The sequence below is a fragment of the Amblyraja radiata genome, chromosome 27 (assembly GCF_010909765.2).
Source record: "Amblyraja radiata isolate CabotCenter1 chromosome 27, sAmbRad1.1.pri, whole genome shotgun sequence".
Classification (NCBI taxonomy): Eukaryota; Metazoa; Chordata; class Chondrichthyes; order Rajiformes; family Rajidae; genus Amblyraja; species Amblyraja radiata.
The window spans coordinates 4,638,716-4,657,995 of NC_045982.1; the positions used below are offsets into that span (position 1 = coordinate 4,638,716).

The 19,280-nt window shown below is 39.4% G+C and overlaps 1 protein-coding gene across 1 annotated transcript; it reads left to right on the forward strand.

Moving 5' to 3' along the window:
* Nucleotides 1-3,497: 3,497 nt before the first annotated feature.
* mecr (mitochondrial trans-2-enoyl-CoA reductase) lies at nt 3,498-18,741 on the forward strand. The gene is made up of 10 exons (XM_033044942.1): nt 3,498-3,688; nt 5,299-5,396; nt 6,211-6,342; nt 10,900-11,043; nt 11,457-11,559; nt 12,272-12,374; nt 14,145-14,218; nt 14,611-14,671; nt 15,372-15,444; nt 18,120-18,741. The coding sequence occupies exons 1-10, from the start codon at nt 3,519-3,521 to the stop codon at nt 18,275-18,277; spliced, it is 1,116 nt and encodes a 371-aa protein (XP_032900833.1). The 5' UTR covers nt 3,498-3,518; the 3' UTR covers nt 18,278-18,741.
* Nucleotides 18,742-19,280: the final 539 nt, after the last annotated feature.

Consider the following 19,280-nt stretch of genomic DNA (forward strand, 5'->3'; position numbering starts at 1 on the left):
GCTGATTAGAGAGGAGATTAACGCAATGGAAGGGAAAGACATTAGTTTGGAGGATGTGGAATCGGTATGGGTAGAGCTGCGAAACACTAAGGGCAGAAAACGCTGGTGGGTGTTGTGTACAGGCCACCTAACAGTAGTAGTGAAGTTGGAGATGGTATCAAACAGGAAATTAGAAATGCGTGCGACAAAGGCAAAACCGTTATAATGGGTAAGTTCAATCTACATATAGATTGGGTGAATCAAATTGGCAGGGGTGCTGAGGAAGAGGTTTTTTGGAATGTATGCGGGATAGTTATCTAAATCAACATGTAGAGGAACCAACGAGAGAGCAGGCTATTTTAGACAGGGTATTAAGTAATGAGGAAGGGTTAGTTAGCAGTCTTGTTGTACGTGCCCCCTTGGGCAAGAGTGACCATAATATGGTTGAGTTCTCCATTAGGATGGAGAGTGACATTGTTAATTCAGAAACAATGGTTCTGAACTTAAAGAAGGTAACTTTGAGGGTATGAGACGTGAATTGGCCAAGATTGACTGGCAATTAATTCTAAAAGGGTTGACGGTGGATATGCAATGGAAGACATTTAAAGACTGCATGGATGAACTACAAAAATTGTTCATCCCAGTTGGCAAAAGAATAAATCAGGGAAGGTAGTGCATCCGTGGATAACAAGGGAAATCAGGGATAGTATCAAAGCGAAGGATGATGCGTACAAATTAGCCAGAAAAAGCAGCATACCGGAGGACTGGGAGAAATTCAGAGACCAGCAGGGAGGACAAAGGGCTTAATTAGGAAAGGAAAAATAGATTATGAAAGAAAACTGGCAGGGAACATAAAAAACTGACTGCAAAAGTTTTTATAGATATGTGAAAAGAAAGAGATTAGTTTAAACAATGTAGGTCCCTTGCAGTCAGAAACAGGTGAGTTGATCATGGGGAACAAGGATATGGCGGACCAATTGAATAACTACTTTGGTTCCGTCTTCACTAAGGAAGACATAAATAATCTGCCGGAAATAGCAGGGGACCGCGGGTCAAAGGAGTTGGAGGAATTGAGTGAAATCCAGGTTAGCCGGGAAGTGGTGTTGGGTAAATTGAATGGATTAAAGGCCGATAAATCCCCATGGCCAGATAGGCTACATCCCAGAGTACTTAAGGAAGTAGCTCCAGAAATAGTGGATGCATTAGTAATAATCTTTCAAAACTCTTTAGATTCTGGAGTAGTTCCTGAGGATTGGCGGGTAGCAAACGTAACCCCACTTTTTATGAAGGGAGGGAGTGGGAAAACGGGGAATTACAGACAGTTAGTCTAACATCGGTAGTGGGAAACTGCTAGAGTCAGTTATTAAGATGGGATAGCAGCACATTTGGAAAGTGGTGAAATCATTGGACAAAGTCAGCATGGATTTACAAAAGGTAAATCATGTCTGACGAATCTTATAGAATTTTTCGAGGATGTAAACTAGTAGCATGGATAGGGGAGAACCAGTGGATGTGGTGTATCTGGACTTCCAGAAGGCTTTCGACAAGGTCCCACATAAGAGATTAGTTTACAAACTTAAAGTACACGGTACTAGTGGGGTACCGCAAGGCTCAGTGCTGGGACCCCAGCTATTTACAATATATATTATGATCTGGATGAGGGAATTGAAGGCAATATCTCCAAGTTTGCGGATGACACTAAGCTGGGGGGCAGTGTTAGCTGTGAGGAGGATGCTAGGAGACTGCAAGTTGATCTGGATAGGCTGGGTGAGTGGGCAAATGTTTGGCAGATGCAGTATAATGTGGATAATGTGAGGTTATCCATTTTGGTGGCAAAACAGGAAAGCAGACTATTATCTAAATGGTGGCCGACTAGGAAAAGAGGAGATGCAGCGAGACCTGGGTGTCATGTTACACCAGTCATTGAAAGTGGGCATGCAGGTGCAGCAGGCAGTGAAGAAAGCGAATGGTATGTTAGCTTTCATAGCAAATGGATTTGAGTATAGGAGCAGGGAGGTTCTACTGCAGTTGTACAGGGTCTTGGTGAGACCACACCTGGAGTATTGCGTACAGTTTTGGTCTCCAAATCTGAGGAAGGACATTATTGCCATAGAGGGAGTGCAGAGAAGGTTCACCAGACTGATTCCTGGGATGTCAGGACTGTCTTATGAAGAAAGACTGGATAGACTTGGTTTATACTCTCTAGAATTAGGAGATTGAGAGGGATCTTATAGAAACTTACAAAATTCTTAAGGGGTTGGACAGGCTAGATGCAGGAAGATTGCTCCCGATGTTGGGGAAGTCCAGGACAAGGGGTCACAGCTTAAGGATAAGGGGGGAAATCCTTTAAAACCGAGATGAGAAGAACTTTTTTTACACAGAGAGTGGTGAATCTCTGGAACTCCCTGCCACAGAGGGTAGTCGAGGCCAGTTCATTGGCTATATTTAAGAGGGAGTTAGATGTGGCCCTTGTGGCTAAGGGGATCAGAGGGTATGGAGAGAAGGCAGGTACGGGATACTGAGTTGGATGATCAGCCATGATCATATTGAATGGCGGTGCAGGCTCGAACGGCCGAATGGCCTACTCCTGCACCTAATTTCTATGTTTCTATGTTAACAATAAAAACTAAAATATGTCGAAGCGGAAAATGTGTTTCCATTAAAGGAGGGATTTGCAGCCTGTATTTGTTCAAAATCTTGGGTCGGAAGCCAGATGCTGCATATTGTTTTTAAGAAGGAACTGCAGATGCTGGAAAATCGAAGGTACACAAAAATGCTGGAGAAACTCAGCGGGTGCGGCAGCATCTATGGAGCGAAGGAAATAGGCAACGTTTCGGGATGTTGTTTTTAAGAAGGAACTGTAGATGCTGGAAAATCGAAGGTAGACAAAAATGCTGGAGAAACTCTGCGGGTGCGGCAGCATCTATGGAGCGAAGGAAATAGGCAACGTTTCGGGATGTTGTTTTTAAGAAGGAACTGTAGATGCTGGAAAATCGAAGGTAGACAAAAATGCTGGAGAAACTCTGCGGGTGCAGCAGCATCTATGGAGCGAAGGAAATAGGCAACGTTTCGGGCCGAAACGTTGCCTATTTCCTTCGCTCCATAGATGCTGCTGCACCCGCTGAGTTTCTCCAGCATTTTTGTCTACCTGCTGTATATTGTTTGTTGTACAATTCCGATCGAAACTAGTCTGCAACATGTAAAGATATTGGCTGCTTTTCAATTAAATAAATAAATATGGTTAATTTTTAAAAGATCAATAAATTAAAAATGTGGATGAGTTATAACGTGCACCAAAGACCCATTGCATTTCGCAGGAGTGGCCTATCTTGCTCCGCTATAAGATCTTTGATGTGCACATGTCCAAAGCCAAAGATCCGCTATTAGGATCTTTGGTCCAAAGACCACAGAGCCAAAGATCTTATAGCGGAGCCTTTTGCACAGAGCTGTCCAGGACAAGACAAGGAGAAACACGTCTATGAAGCGCGACCCGTGGTCGTCATCAGCCGGCGCCTGCGTTTGCCCGGACAACGGATGCCATGGCGCTGAGGGGAGCCTGGACTCAAGGCCGAGGGCTGCTGCTGCGGCTTCAGGCTCGGGGCTGCCAGCGCGGGCAGTGGACCCGGGCTTTGGCCACCTCGGCAGGGGCTCGGGGACGGTGCGAAGCCCTGGTGTACCGCAAGCATGGCGAACCGCTCGACGTTATCCAGTAAGGCCGGTCATTCGCAGTCACAATCTAATGGAATTTGGTCACAATCTAATGGAACAGTAATCTCAATCTAACTCAACAGTAGTCATAATCTAACTCAACAGTAGTCACAATCTAATGTAACAATATTCAAATCTAATTTACCAGTAGTCACAATCAAAATGAACAGTAGTCACACTTTAACTTAATAGTAGCCGCCGTCAAATTCAACAGTAATTCCGCAGGCATCTGCCGGTTTGTGCCTTCGCTGTGCCCAGAGTAATAAACTACCTCACACATCCAGCCTGAGCCGCCTTCATTAGCATCCTCTAGCTAGTCTAATTCCATCAATTCCATCAGTCTAAAGAAGGGTCTAAACCCAAAAAGTCACCTATTCCTTTTCCCCCAGAGATGCTGCCTGACCCGCTGAGGTACTCCAGCTTTTTGTGTCTATCTTTGGTTTACAGCAGCATCTGCAGTTCCTTCCTACACATTGACCTCTATACTCCTCCCTGCACCCCTGCGCTGTTGGTGCTGCAGTTATTTGAAGTCAGTTAAAAGTAAGACTGCTAAATATAACAACAACTGAAAAAAGAAAGATTAACATCAACAACTCTTCATCAGAACGGGGAAATAGATAAAGCAAAGAGAGATGCTCACTCATTTTATCTCTATCTCTCTGTGTATTGGAGAGGCAGAGATTGATTAGGCAGAACGTCCCGGTGGACAGTGCCATAAATTAATGACAACTAAACAAATGAGATCTTCCCACCTCTATAATTTCCCACACCAGGATGACTTAATGTCCATTTTGATCAATTTCCCTCCTGGGATAAATAAATTTATATCGTATCGTATCATATTTCATTCTTACTGAACAGAGGGACAATCTTTTTATTTCTTAGATTTGCTACCAATCTCCACAATGATCTTTCTTACAAATGTTCCATCTGACTCTTCCCATTGTTGACTTATTTCCCTAATTTGGGGGCTATGATTGCATCCAATGACTGTCGATACTCACAAACTCCCACAGTTAAATTGACTACACCTGCTTCATTTGAAAACATCACTCTTTTCTCCCACTTTATTTGTATCAATTGCATCGGTTCTGATGATGAGAGTTTCTATGTGAGTGCCTCTAAGAAGGCATCTCTTCCAACACCATTGAAGAGCAAGAAAAAGATTCCCCTTTTCCTTATGATTTTTTTTTTCCATTTTGGTCTTCAATCATTGATGTTAAATATCTTCCAATTCAAATAAAGCCCAGATGTTGTCATCTGCAAAAGTTATACTTGACTTGAAAGATATGATTATGTTTTGTTAAATTATATTTATGTATATATTATGGTAATCTCACAAAATTTGTAAGAAAGAAATCTCATTTATATCAACTAAAATTATTGACTGTGTATGTTCACAGATATAAAGAGAATATCGCCACTATATACTTTTTTTATTACTGATTACAATCACTTTATTCCATTCAACGTTGCTGCGCAATTTAATGGAAATTGGAGTATACAAATGTGGATTTCTTTTTGTCTGACTTGTCAGCATTTTGTCCAGACAAATTATGACATCAATAATTTAATATTGTTATAATTAATTATTTTAGTCTTTCATTGCAGCCTTGAGAATGTCAAACTCTCACAGCTTGGTGACTTTGATATCCGAATCCAAATGTTAGCAGCACCTATTAATCCATCAGACATTAACATGATGCAAGGTAATATGATATACACTTCTATACGTGATTGGTTTTAACACTTCATTTAATTGTAATTTATTAAATGTATGTAAATTCTACATTCAAATAACTTTAACTCTATTCCTCTCTTAAGATCAAAATAATTTAGTTAAGATATGCTGGAAAAATAGTTTATTCTGAGTCTGATAATGAAAGAAGGCATAATATTTCAAGATGATATTCTACTTTTCAGATCTGATAACTATTTCTCCCCTCCCCTTCCTCTTACATTCCTTCCTCTGGCATCACAATTTGCAACTCTTCAATTCTTGTGTCTCACATCTTCTGCTTTAATCTCTGGCTTTTGTTCCATTCATCTGCCTATCTAAACCCCGCCTTGCCAGTGTCTATCTCTCTCTCTCCCTTTCTGATCCACCTGGTCCTGCCATTTTTGTTTCATTTCACTGGGATGGAGTATTTCATTTATGAAGAGAGACTGGATAAGCTACGTTTGTAGCTGAAAAAGCTGAGAAGGTACCTGATAGAGGGACTGCAGAGAGATCACATGGAAATTGCTTATTTTTCTCTAGACGTTTTTCTCCAAGTCAGTTTTTTTTCTACTTGTTAATTTAAAAAGTAACTTTTAAGTGATTCTGTCGTTCCCGATTGAAATTAGATTATAATAATTCTTTGTGCGTAATACAAATAATGCGTAAGTAAATAATGTTGTCCAATTCATAAATCTCATTATATCCAATTAGCGTTATGGAAACATGTTATAACGGAATTAACAAAAATATGTCAAAGATGCTGTGTAGCTTAGTCAAACTTGTATTACATGAATGTTTTTCAGGTACCTATCCTATTCTTCCCGATCTCCCAGCCATTGGAGGCAATGAGGGTGTAGGACGGATTCTGGAGGTTGGCAGTAAGGTGACTAATATGAAGCCCGGAGACTGGGTGATACCATCAGATACAGGGCTGGGTAAGTTTCCTTATTTCATCGGGTCTGGTTCAAAGATGAAACAAGGAACAGCTTCATGCGGTATTCTGCTGCAGTTTGTATTCATGGTAAAGAAGATATATAAAATTAGTTCCTGTTTTCCATATGTAATAGTAACTTGATGGATATCTTTAATGCATTCCAATACAATGAGTGAAGCATTTATAAGATAGGAGAGATTTATCTCCCTTCGTAATTAAGTCACTAACTAGGGAAACATATATTAAAAAATTCTTGACAGGATAAATTGAAAGGAATTTGTGAATTTATTTTAACTTGAAAGGGGTAGGTTCTGGAATTGGTATGAAAGTGGAGGCAGAACCTTTATAGAAGCGTGCAAAGTGCAGAAGCAAGAACTGCAAAATAAGGCTGGATAGTTCTTTTTGGCAAGCATGAACATAATACTTCTTTCTACATCAAATATTTCCATTAACACCGTGCTTCATTTGTAACTTCTTTGCTAAGAGTGGCAACATGGCAGCATCTAAATTCCACCTTCAATGCTTTTTTTGGCTTGGAGGAGAGTTCAAATTCTGATGGAGTTTGAAGAAAGCAAACAAAAATTATTTGCGTCGACGCAGGTCGGATCAAGCTACTCAAGAGGCAGTGACATACATCTGAGGTATGTTTGGACTTTGCAACAGATGTAACATAGGTCGTGTGAGTGGGTGAAAACGTGACAAATGGAATTAAATGTGGGAGCATATGAGGGGAATGGGAACTTGCAGAGGGCGATGAATCTCTAGAATCCCAGCCCTGGTGTTGACATTTTTTTAAAGTTGAGGAAATTGAGGACTATGCAGAACTGTTACAGAAGAGGAATGCAACTCAAGCAGATCAGCCATGATTACATTGAGCGGCGGGGCAAGGATTGATTGGTTTACTCCTGCTTGTTTTGCTTATGTTATGATGGGTTTTAAATAGAAGTAAAGAGGACAAAGAAGCAGTGGTTTAGACTGGAACTTCTCGGATTGAAGGCATAGAGTGATTACATTTAAGGGTAAACAAGAGGCCAGGAGTATTAGAATATTATGTCTTGGAAAGTGACATGGATGGAGATTATGGAAATTGGATTCAGTGTGAATATGAAAAGATCTGAGACTAAAGATCTAGAACGTAATAAAAGGACATTTGGATAGATATATGGATAGGAAAGGTATGGTTGGTTCTGGGTCAAATGCAGACAGATGGGACTAGCCTTGAATGCCAACTAGGTCGGCTTTGACATGGTAGGCTAAAGGGCCTAATTCTTTACTGCATTGTTCAATGACTAAGTGTTTCTCAACTGGAAGCAAATGTAGATGGGCAAGCATGGGGGTAAAAGGGATGTAACAAGCCTGCAGGATTTAGGCTGGCCTAAGAATAATGACGAATAAAGCTATGGAGAGATACTTTTCATGCTTTGGAATAGTAATAGATAAAAATAGGCATAAATGGGGGTTTCAGGAGCAGATATGCTGAAGAGTAGAATTGAGCAGAAGTGTCAGAAATAGATGATGTTTGTAATTGTCAATTCAGAGTCAAACATGACAGTGGGGTTAATAGAAATCTCACCCAAATGTAAAATTGTCAGGAAGAGGATATGATTGATTGCTTAAAAGTAGGGGTTGTCTTGGAGACAAAAGCCAAGCCTCCAGTATTTAGCCAGAGGAAATTACTGCTCTTCTCGTCATCTGGTGTCCAATAAATGGTGTGACTATTTCGATTTCAAGTGAGCTAATGATCGGGCAAAGCTATGTGTCAGCAGCTGTGAAATCAGGGTATCAGTTGAACATCTCATCCAACAGACAATGAACAGCAGATGTTCTTGACGTTGAATTAGGGGAAGTTAAGTTGAGTAATTATGAATTAAAAGGTTGAATTACACTGCTTACCATGGTTCCTGGCCACTACCCAGAGCATTAAGGACAGCAACATAGTTGTAGCACTGGCTGAGCTCGGCTTAATTTAGCACAGATCTGAAAGTTACATTGGGGATATTTTGATCTCCATTCATAAAATGTTATGCATTTTCCAAGTCTCTTTATTGAACTCCTGGATTCTTCCAATAAATCAATTCCTCCTGTTTCAAGAACATGAATACCTATGCAAAAATATAGTTTAGAAATTACATTTTGCTCAAGATGCTAGAGTAGGAATACGTTGAAGGAATATGAATAGTCAGAGTTAAGTTCAGTACTTAAGTTGTATGAATACATACAAACTTGTTGAGTGATTGGTTATTGACTAATGCAGGGATGCCTAAGTTACAGCAGATATCCTTGGACTGACCTTCTGAACAGCCTCCGATATTCTACTGTGCAAACTACAAAGATAAAGAAGACATTAATCTGGACCCAATAGCTCAGGTAGGATGGAGCCCTTTAGCTAACCTTGAAGCAGGCCTCAATCCTTTAGTTAGAAACAGCTTCGGTGCCCTTGTAGCACAGCAGACTTTTGCTATACTCAGTTTGCCATCACTGTACATGCCCAGTTGACTCTGTGCACTTGTATGTCACACTCAAGATAGTGCTGGCAACAGTTTCATCAACCATGGCTTAAAATTGGCCCTCCTGGCATGACAGTTTAAGCACCCGTGTAGTAATAGATTAGATACAAAATGATCTGATTACCTCTCTGACTCCAGGATATATCCTGACTTGCCTAATGGCACCAATCTTATAGCTGCCATGGTGGCATAGGAATGCGTGCTCCTCTCACATTTAAGAACTGGTATAGCTGGTAATGTCAGAACACTTATACGTAATATTTGATAAAAGCCAATCAGTTAACGCATTAAAATAGAAATCAAGATGTCATACATCTTAAATGTGAATGTACTTTTGCAATTGAAGCACAGTGAAAACAGATGGGGGTTCCTTGTCTGCTTGAGTTTAGAGATAAAAGAACATCAAGTCTTATTCCTAGGAAAACAAGTCAGGCTTGTCCAATGTTTCCCCCCCCCGAAGTAAAGTTCTCCAATCTGGGCAACATCCAGAATCTACTAGTAATTTTCTCCATCACAACCATACCGTCCTATAGTAAGGCAATCAGAACTAATCCCAATCCTCAAAAGTATGGCCTAACACATTTTAGTTTAGTTTAGTTTAGAGATACAGTGCGGAAACAGGCCCTTCGGCCCAATGAGTCCGCACTGACCAGTGATCCCCGCGCATTAACACTATCCTACACACACTAGGGTAAATTTACATGTACCGAGCCAATTAACCAATTAACTGAAGATCTCGGAGAAAACCCACGCATGTCACGGGGAGAACGTACAAACTCTGTACAGATAACACCCGTAGTCAGGATCGAACCCGGGTCACCTGCAAGCGCTGTAAGGCAACAAGTTTACCCCTGCACCACCGTGCCGCCCGTACAATGTATTGTAAAGTTGCAGCATTATTAAAATATAAAGGTAAGCATGGCAGTTGACCTGTGTGGCAACCTTTAAAGAATTATGGACTAGGAGTCCTATATGTATATATATATAAGGATAACACTATTTCACCTATATTTAGTTTGGATTTGGCAAGAACCGGTCACTCCAAATATCTTTGGAGCCTTGATCCAAACATGAACAAAGGTGCTGAATTCCAGAAGAAAGGCGACTATGATATCTTGATATCAAATATCTCTTGATATCAATGATATCTTGATATCTCTTGATATCAAAGGATCATTTGATCAAGTATCCACCGGGTGGTGCCATCAGCGATGGCAGCCTCGCCAACAGTCTTTTTTTCATCCTTTTTTAAATTTTTAGTGTGTTTTGAAAGTTTATGCTAATGTTCTCTTGTTTGTTTTGTGTGGTGGGGTGGGTCAGGGGGTCGGGGAAACTTTTTTCATTCTCTTACTTTGCCGGAGATGCGATTATTTTCTGGATCGTATCTCCGGATACTCTGCGGCCTAACATCATGGAGCTGACGGCCTTGTTCGGGACTGACTATGAGCCCCACCGCGGGGACGTGGACTTACCATCGGAGCTGATCTCTTGCCTGGGGTGGACGCTCCAAACGCGGCCTGTTGATTTCAACATCGAGGAACTTGCAGTCTCGGGTAGAGACCGATGTCGTGAAGCTCCAAAGTCGCAGAAGGTTCGACCAGCCCCGACCCGGGGTTGATCGCCCGGCGCGGGTAGCCAAGATCGTCCCGTCAATGGAAGGCTCAAGGCCCTCGACCGCGGGAGAACAAAGAAGGGAAGAGATTTAACTTTTTTTTTTCGCCTTCCATCACAGTGAGGAATGTGGAGAAGTCAATGTGGTGGAAGTTTATGTCAAAATGTATTTTGTGTGTCTTGTTGTATTTTATAGGTATGACTGTATGGCAAATCAAAGTCCTCGTATGTTACAAAACATACTTGGCTACTAGCGTATGATTATGATTAAGGTATAGAAATTATGATGTTTTGGTAAAATGAATACAGATATTAATGGGAAATTTTATTTTGGTGCATCAAGCATCAAATGTAGGTATGCTTTTTTAATGTACTTGTTTTAATAACTAAAATTAGTTGCATCCAGTTTTGGAAACTTTTATCGTTTGTGATTTTAACAGGAACATGGAGGATAGAAGCAGTCGGCAATATGAATACTTTTATTAAGGTTCCAAAAGTCATCCCTCTCCTATGTGCAGCCACTTTGAGTGTCAACCCATGTACCGCATATAGAATGTTGTACGACTTTGAATCTTTGAAGCCTGGTATGCATACTTGTTCAGTTTTAATCATTTATTGCATCTACAGATTATTGATTACTAAAACTATTTGCTTTCTAAAAATCACATGTAAAATAATGGTGGCAATAAACATCTTATTGGGGGGAGGACTAAATCAGTTATGTACTGCCAAATCTTTGGACCTTTCACACTGGGCCAAGAAATTTATTTTTCTATATTTTGTCACGCATCAGAATTTGCTTTAATATAGATTTTGTATATATAAGTTAAAAAGCATAAATGGGCAAAATTGTGTTTGGCCCGATTCTGGCAAATAGAATTGCATTCCATTGTATGTTAGCAATTAAAATCTGAAATGGTTTACATCAACAGATGTTTGCCCTTTGAAGGTTTACTGAAGCTGATATAAAGATCTGAAATTCAGTGTTGTTTTACAGGTGATTCTGTCATACAGAATGCTGCCAACAGTGGAGTGGGCCAAGCTACAATTCAGATAGCCAAAGCTATGAGTTTAAAGACCATTAATGTTATTAGAGACAGGTACGTATTTGGTGAATATTGTCTACGGTGGTATTCATGAAATAACTAAATAATTGAATCAGTTAAAGTATAATCAGCAAGAACACTACCGAGGCTGAAGACGGCACGATACTCACGTGAGGGTGGCTGGGACGGTGTTCTGGCGGTGGTGGCCTGAGTCCGGGGTTCGGCCGCGGGCCAGCGGCTGCGTCTGCAGGACTGGTGGGCGGCAGCTTCGACCACCCCGGGCCGCGGTGTTTGAGCCGCGGGACTGATTTATAACATCGCCCGGGGGGTATCGCCTCAGCACAGAGGGAGAAGAGGAGGGAAGAGACTGCAGACCTAAGACTTTTGCCTCCATCACAGTGAGAAGATGCTGGGTGGACTCACTGTGGTGGATGTTAATATGTGTTTATTGTTGTTTTTATTGTATTATATGTATGACTGCTGCAATTTCATTCAGACTTCGGTCTGAATGACAATAAAGGCATATCTATCTATCTATCTATAATCACACCGAGTTAGACAAACACATGTTTATATATTGATGAGTTGAATCCTGATTTTTATAGTGTTGGTAATTTCTAGCTCAATCATTTTGCAAGCACTTCAACCCCCAAAGTCAGCTCATGTAGTTTTGGACTTACAATTGTGATCCAAAATTACAGTTGGATACTTGTAGTTTTGATCATTACAAAACTGAAACAGTTTTTTCATCTCTTAATGTTTTCAGACCAGACATACAGGAGTTGTCAGACAGACTGAAGGCAATGGGAGCTGACTATGTGATCACAGAGGAAACACTCAAAAAACCAGAAATGAAAGACTTATTTAAGGTAGCCATTTGCTCTCTCAACATCTGAACAAGAGCTAATTATTTGAATAGTGCACAAAATCAATCGAGGCCATGTAATTTTTTTATATAAATGCTTCTAAGGGTGTGTGCTGATTATTCGAAAGCTGCTTTGGTGCATAAAAGTACAAGGAGTAGGCAGCCATACATTTAGTTTCCTATTATATTGGTTGTTGCAGAAGATAAACAAACTTGAATTTGCATGTGGGGAAGGCTCTGCAGAGCCCACTAGGAAGATAAACAAATGTGGAAGAAATAGTTTTTTCATTTTGACATAATTGACACTGCCCAATCGGCTGAATATTTCTGCCATTCTGCTTTGGGTTTCAGGTTTCAGCCACGGCTCGGGCCTGCATTTCACAGCTTCTTCTGAGCTTTGTTAGTTTATACTCTCTTGAACTACTTCATTAATCTATTCACTGAAGTATCTCTAAACCATGACTGCACCCTTTCAGAGCTATTCCCTTTGTCCTATCTATCTTTCCCTCACCCTTTCCACAATCTAGAACTAACTTGCATTCTCATCTTCCCGAATCTGATGAAAGGACTTTGACCTGAAATGCTAGCTGTTTCTCTTTTCACAAACACTGCTAGAACATCAAAGTTTATCCATTATTTTCTGGGTCCATTTAAAATGTTTGTGTTTAGATTTTCTTTTACATAAATTTAAAAAACTTGTGGCGTTGTTTTGAACCACAACTATGTGAAGGAATTAAACAATGTCCACTTTATTCTTTTGCTTTTACGTGAAATCTGAGTTTGCTGTATATAAATCCTTGCATTTAAATGTGCACATAATTACCTCTCAATCACTCAACATGGTATCTTAGTAATTGATTTTTTTAAATGTTTAATCTGTGTAATTCAATAGAAATCTTGGGGTAGAAGCATTTGCATAAGTGATTGTTGTTATAGAAATCATTAAGAAACTTAAAAAGGATGGTCTATTAAAGTTTCTATATTGGATAGTGAAAATATGTTTTCACTGGATATGGGATATGGGAAGAGATTAAAACTAAGGACCACATATATCTATAGTAAATCCAATGTGGACTTTTGCAACAAAAAAAATCAGTAATACGAATAAATAATTTGTTATCACATGGAATGGTTGTAGCGATAGACAGTGGATTTAAGCTGGATAATAGAACAGAGCTGTAAGTGGAGCAAAGCAGATCAATGGCTTGACCTACTTTAGCATTGACTTGTTTGATCAAAGGTTGTATGCTGTAGAATTATTTGCATTGTGAGGACAAAGATTAAACATAATTCAAAGGCTTTGTAGATGACATGTTCTAACAAAAGTAATTTTTGATTAGTGCATTTGTCTAATTATTATTGTGTAAATTTGCATTTTAACACCAGCTCTCCCATAAGCTAGAGAATCCCTGTTATTTTCAGTAATATGATTAGAGGCTATTTTTTCATGACCTGAGCAACTGAAAAATGATTTATTGTGTTTAATGAAATTATTTCTAATGGGTTCATTAGAAAAAATGTATATAATAAAATATTTTCTTTAAAGATTTTGCAATATATCTAACCTAATTCCTAAATATATGCCAATTATTTGCCTGGCTTTATCATTTTCAGTTTTATGTAATGTGTGAGGCATTTAAATTCATGTGGAAACATTCGTGGTTTAATGATGAAAACATGTGAAGTTCAGACTTTTATTCATTGATGTGCAGGAATGTATGTCCTTATTTTTCAAATAAAAAGGCAACCCTTTTGATCCTGTTTCCACAAGTAGGTCGTTCCAAGACCTCGCCTAGCTCTAAATGGTGTAGGAGGCAAAAGTGCCACGGAGATGCTGCGGCATTTAGAGTGAGTAACAAAATTACAGCAAACTGAAAAAACAATTTCTGAATGTCACCGTCGACATAGGTTGTATGCAAAGCATTTCACTGTACCTAGGTACATGTGGTAATAAAGTATATATTTGTCTGTCTGTCTATCTATCTAATTGTTTTTGCAACATCATGAATAATAGGCTCAAACTGTAGGAAATAATGTTCAGCTGAATTGAGAACACAAAACAGAAAAATAGCTATTGGTCATAATACATATGGGATTTGGTAAATAGTAGCAATAAAACCTTGTATATTATAAATTCTAATACTATGCTCTGTGCTGTGAACTCAAGGTTGTTTTTGATTGTTTTCAATATAACTTATGTTACCACAGGATATGTCTTATTTTGGATCTTTCTGATTCAGGAAAGGAGGGACTATCGTGACATATGGTGGAATGGCAAAAAAACCTGTTACAGTTCCAGTGGTAAGCAAGTCTGTTTTTCATGTAATATCTCAAATATCTTGCTATATTTTATGATTTCTTCTGCTTTACATAATCAATAAATGCAAATTCAATTCTTTCAGAATGCATTGGTTTCTTTTTCTTGATAAAGTTTGACAGACTGGCCAATTGTTTATAATAGTATAACATTACAGAAAATCATTGCTCTTACAGAATAAGCATGCATTATTGTTACTCCAACAGTGACATTAGTAGGTAGCAGTAAAATGCTTAAAATCGGCATGACCCAGACTGTTTGACAGTAATGCAGATCAAATTTGAGCTTCAACCACAATCAAACCATATCCTTTAATTAAAGGGAAATTAATGAGGATAAAAGAGAGAAATTTAAAAAAAAGACACAAACTGCTGGAGTAACTCAACGGGTCAGGCAGAATCTCTGGAGAACATGGATTGGTGACATTTCGGATTAGGACCCTTCTTCAGACTGTTGTAGTAGGGCGGGAAAGCGAGGTGGGGGTGGAGAAAGCCTGGCGAGTGATAGGTGAATATTCAATGCATTTTGTTTAAGAAGGAACTGCAGATGCTGGAAAATCGAAGGTACACAAAAATGCTGGAGAAACTCAGCCGATGCAACAGCATCTATGGAGCGAAGGAAATAGGCAACATTTGACTGGATGAAAAACGTGATATTAGCAGTTCATTCTTTTTTTTTTTCCAGAGCACACTTATCTTCAAAGATGTTAAAATCCGTGGGTTCTGGGTGACCCAGTGGAAGCGAGAACATGGGCAAGGTGAGAGGACTTAGACGCTGACATTTGCCTCATGGGTTTTAATAACTTTAATTCTGGCGGCATGTTACAGATATTCAAGGCATGCTGGTGCTATTCAGAATGAAGAAGGGCACAAGCAGGCTATTGTGATTTCTCTCCATTAAGTTGTTAGTTTGAAGCTGGTTTTAGGGACATCACACTGCCTTGTTCATTTGTTCAAGTTCAAGTGAGTTTATTGTTATGTGTCCCTGTATAGGACAATGAAATTCTTGCTTTGCTTAAGCACACAGAAAATAGTAGGCATTTACTACAAAACAGATAAATGTGTCCATATACCATGATATAAATATATACACACATAAACTGATAAAGTGCAAATAACAGAAAGTGGTTATTAATAATCAGAGTTTTGTCCGAGCCAGGTTTAATAGCCTGATGGCTGTGGGGAAGTAGCTATTCCTGAACCTGGTTGTTGCAGTCTTCAGGCTCCTGTACCTTCTACCTGAAGGTAGCAGGGAGATGAGTGTGTGGCCAGGATGGTGTGGGTCTTTGATGATATTGTAGCTTGAACAGTATAAATCGGGAATCGAAATTAGAACTTTCAAGTCTGCTTGTTATATTTTGAATGTTCAGTCAAGTTCTATTTCCCTTTTCTCTACCGTTAGCAAATCATGCACCTTTCACTCTGATACACTGACTTTTACCACTCTAGTTTCTAGCTTTATAATAAAATCGTAAGGAGTTGCAACAATGAAAACCGTTTGTTATCTGAGTTATGTGACCCCACATAACCATCCACAAACACTTCAACCATTTAACAGAACTTCTTGTTTAAGAAGGAACTGCAGATGCTGGAAAATCGAAGGTAGACAAAAATGCTGGAGAAACTCAGCGGGTGCAGCAGCATCTATGGAGCGAGGGAACCTCGCTCCATAGATGCTGCTGCACCCGCTGAGTTTCTCCAGCATTTTTGTCTACCTAACAGAACTTCTTAAGCCTTTCGTGAAAAGAGGCTGAATGTTAATTCACAAATCCTATGACTTTCCAATTTTCAAGTGTAAGTGTTGAATAACATTTACAGTTAATGTTGCCTCTTATTCTGGGCTCCTCTGTAAAATATAAAACACAGCATTTAAATGCTATCCACTATCTAATTTTCTTTTCAAACCAAGGATTTGTGACTGACCAGTGCCTGATCAGTTCTATCCAGAAGAACGGTTATCTTTTTCTATATTTAAGTTGGCAGAACCCCTTAACTGACTATATCATGTGTTCCTGTTTTGTTATCATTTGTTTTCAATATGTCTAGACATAGAGTCATACAGTATGAAACGGGCCATTTGGCAAACCATGATCACACAGACCAGTGGGCACCCTGTCCATATTAAATCCATCTTCCAGCACGAGGCTTGTGGCCATCTATGCCTGGACACTTCAAGTGCTTGTCTAGGCATTTGAATGCAATCAGCGAACTGCTTTCACCACTCTCTCAAACAGCGTATTTCAGATACTCTCTGGGTGGAAAAGATCCCCCTTATATCCCCTCTATATCACTTGCCCCTTATCCTGAAACTATGTCCTCTAGTTTTATTCACCTCTGCTAAGAGGAAACGTTTCCTACAGTCTACCTATCTGTACCCCTCTTCTTAATTATATATAACTCAATCATGACCCCTCTTAGCCTTCTCTGGTGCAGGGACAACAGATTTGCTCTCCCCAGTCTCTCGTAATAACCGCCTTTAATTGAAAGAGGAGTTAATGACCTTCTAATACAAAATCACCCAGGCAGAACTCTTTACGGAGATGACGCATATTGGATGTTCTGCATGTGCATTGGTTGGAGGAATAAATTGCTCTTTGGAGAGCAATGATAACTTGATTCCTAAATTTGACGAAATATTAAAGCTAAAATCACTGTGCCATATGTAAATAATCCTTCACTTTGATTAAAACTGTCGACCATAGCAACATTCATGCGAATCGCATCTTTTGATGAATGCTTTGCATTTTATTTTTAATTGAAACCAGTGCATTCTATGGTCCGTATTTGTGTAATAAAACAGAACCTGCTGAAAGCATTCAGCGGTTTGGGGAAATAGCTTGGATCGATTGCCTTTCATCAAATTGTGATGTGCAGCATCATCTTTGTTCAACACCATTTTAAATGTTGGTAATAGCCTGTAATTTTTGGTTGCACTGTGCATTTAGCTTAAATATTTGACCATGATTAGGAACGACATAATGTCTATGCTCCAATATCATCGAGCCATTTCTCACCTGCTGTGCTGAATACTAAACACTTGCAGGGAGCGGCTATTGTGGTCAGCAAAAGCCTTTCTGTATCAATCAGTGCTGTTAATGCTGTCAATTTGCTGCTGCCCATTTCCAATCCCAATCTGGTAAACATTTTGGCTGAATTCCAGCACCAGTTTACAGATGTCTCATTTAGGGTATCGAGCTGAAACATCTAGAGAGTGAGCAGCACCTTACTCCGCAACATTACTTGATCACTGTGGTAAAATTGTGAAATCTGGAAATACACATGCCTGACACTGGGTGAAGAAGGAAATTAGTACAACATTCTAATCCCCTATTACTTTCACCAATTTATTTATATTTAATGTCCTAGGCGTGTATTTTACATGTTACAGGATAGAAATCCACTTTTTTTAAAAACTCTGTTTCCACTTTGTCAGATTTGCTGCAGGAAATGATTTCCCAGTTGTGTGGCTTCATTCAAGAGGGGAAACTGGAGGCACCAATTTGCACTGAGGTTCAATTCCAGGACTATCAAACTGCCCTCAAAGCTGCTACCACACCATATACATCCAGCAAGCAGATTCTAATCATGTGATGCAGGTCTTTTCAGTCTGTAAATAATCCATGTCAAAATTCAAAGCCTGAAAGAACAGTCGGAAATATAAAGACTTTCTACTGTAACTTGAGGTTTCATGAATATTCATCGATTGAAGCGGTAAATTAACTGGATCAATGCAATGATAACACCACTTTGTATCATATAAATTGTCATTTTTTCTTTCGCTCCATCTGTTTTATCTCGACTGTAGCCCTGTAATCATGTTGATTCTGACAGATACAATCTCAAGTTCTGAATTAATTTTGAGTTTATTGTGAACATGAGAAAAATAAATATGAGTAACCCATTTGACTTTTTGTGCCTGCTCTGTGATTCAGTAATAGATGATCCCTTATCTCCATGCCACATTTTTGCACAATTCTGTTATCTCTTGATTCCTTTCAGATTATCTTTCTTTTCATGACTGAGCCTCCGCAGGTTTCTTCTAGGTAGAGATGTAAAAAAAACACATAGAAAAATCAAATGCTCAGCGGGTCAGGCAGCATCTCTGGAGAAAAGGACTAGGTGATGTTTCAGGTCGAGACCCTTCTTCGGTCTCCATCATTTTGTGTCCATCTTCAATGTAAACCAGCACCTGCAGTTCCTTCCGACCCATAGAAAACATCATCTTGCACACACTTCCCTATGTCAAGCATCATAGTAATTTTACATTGAAATAATTTTACAATTGTCCTAAAATTGTGAGATTGCAGGCCCAGTCTGCTTAATCTCTGCTCATATGTCAAACAACCTGGTGAACCTTTGCTGCGCCTCATCAATTGTATGAATGTACTTCCCTCTGTAGGGAAAACAGACATGTACACTGTCATCCAAATGAAGTCTCACCAGAAAAAGTACATCTTTCAAACTCTCCACCTTAGAAAAGTACTCCTCTATTTATTCCTGCAAAACTGGTTGACCACATTTATTTATCAGTAATGACCTCTCCCATTCATCTAATCTGTCCTTACCTCACAGATGTTTATCTACACCATCCTCA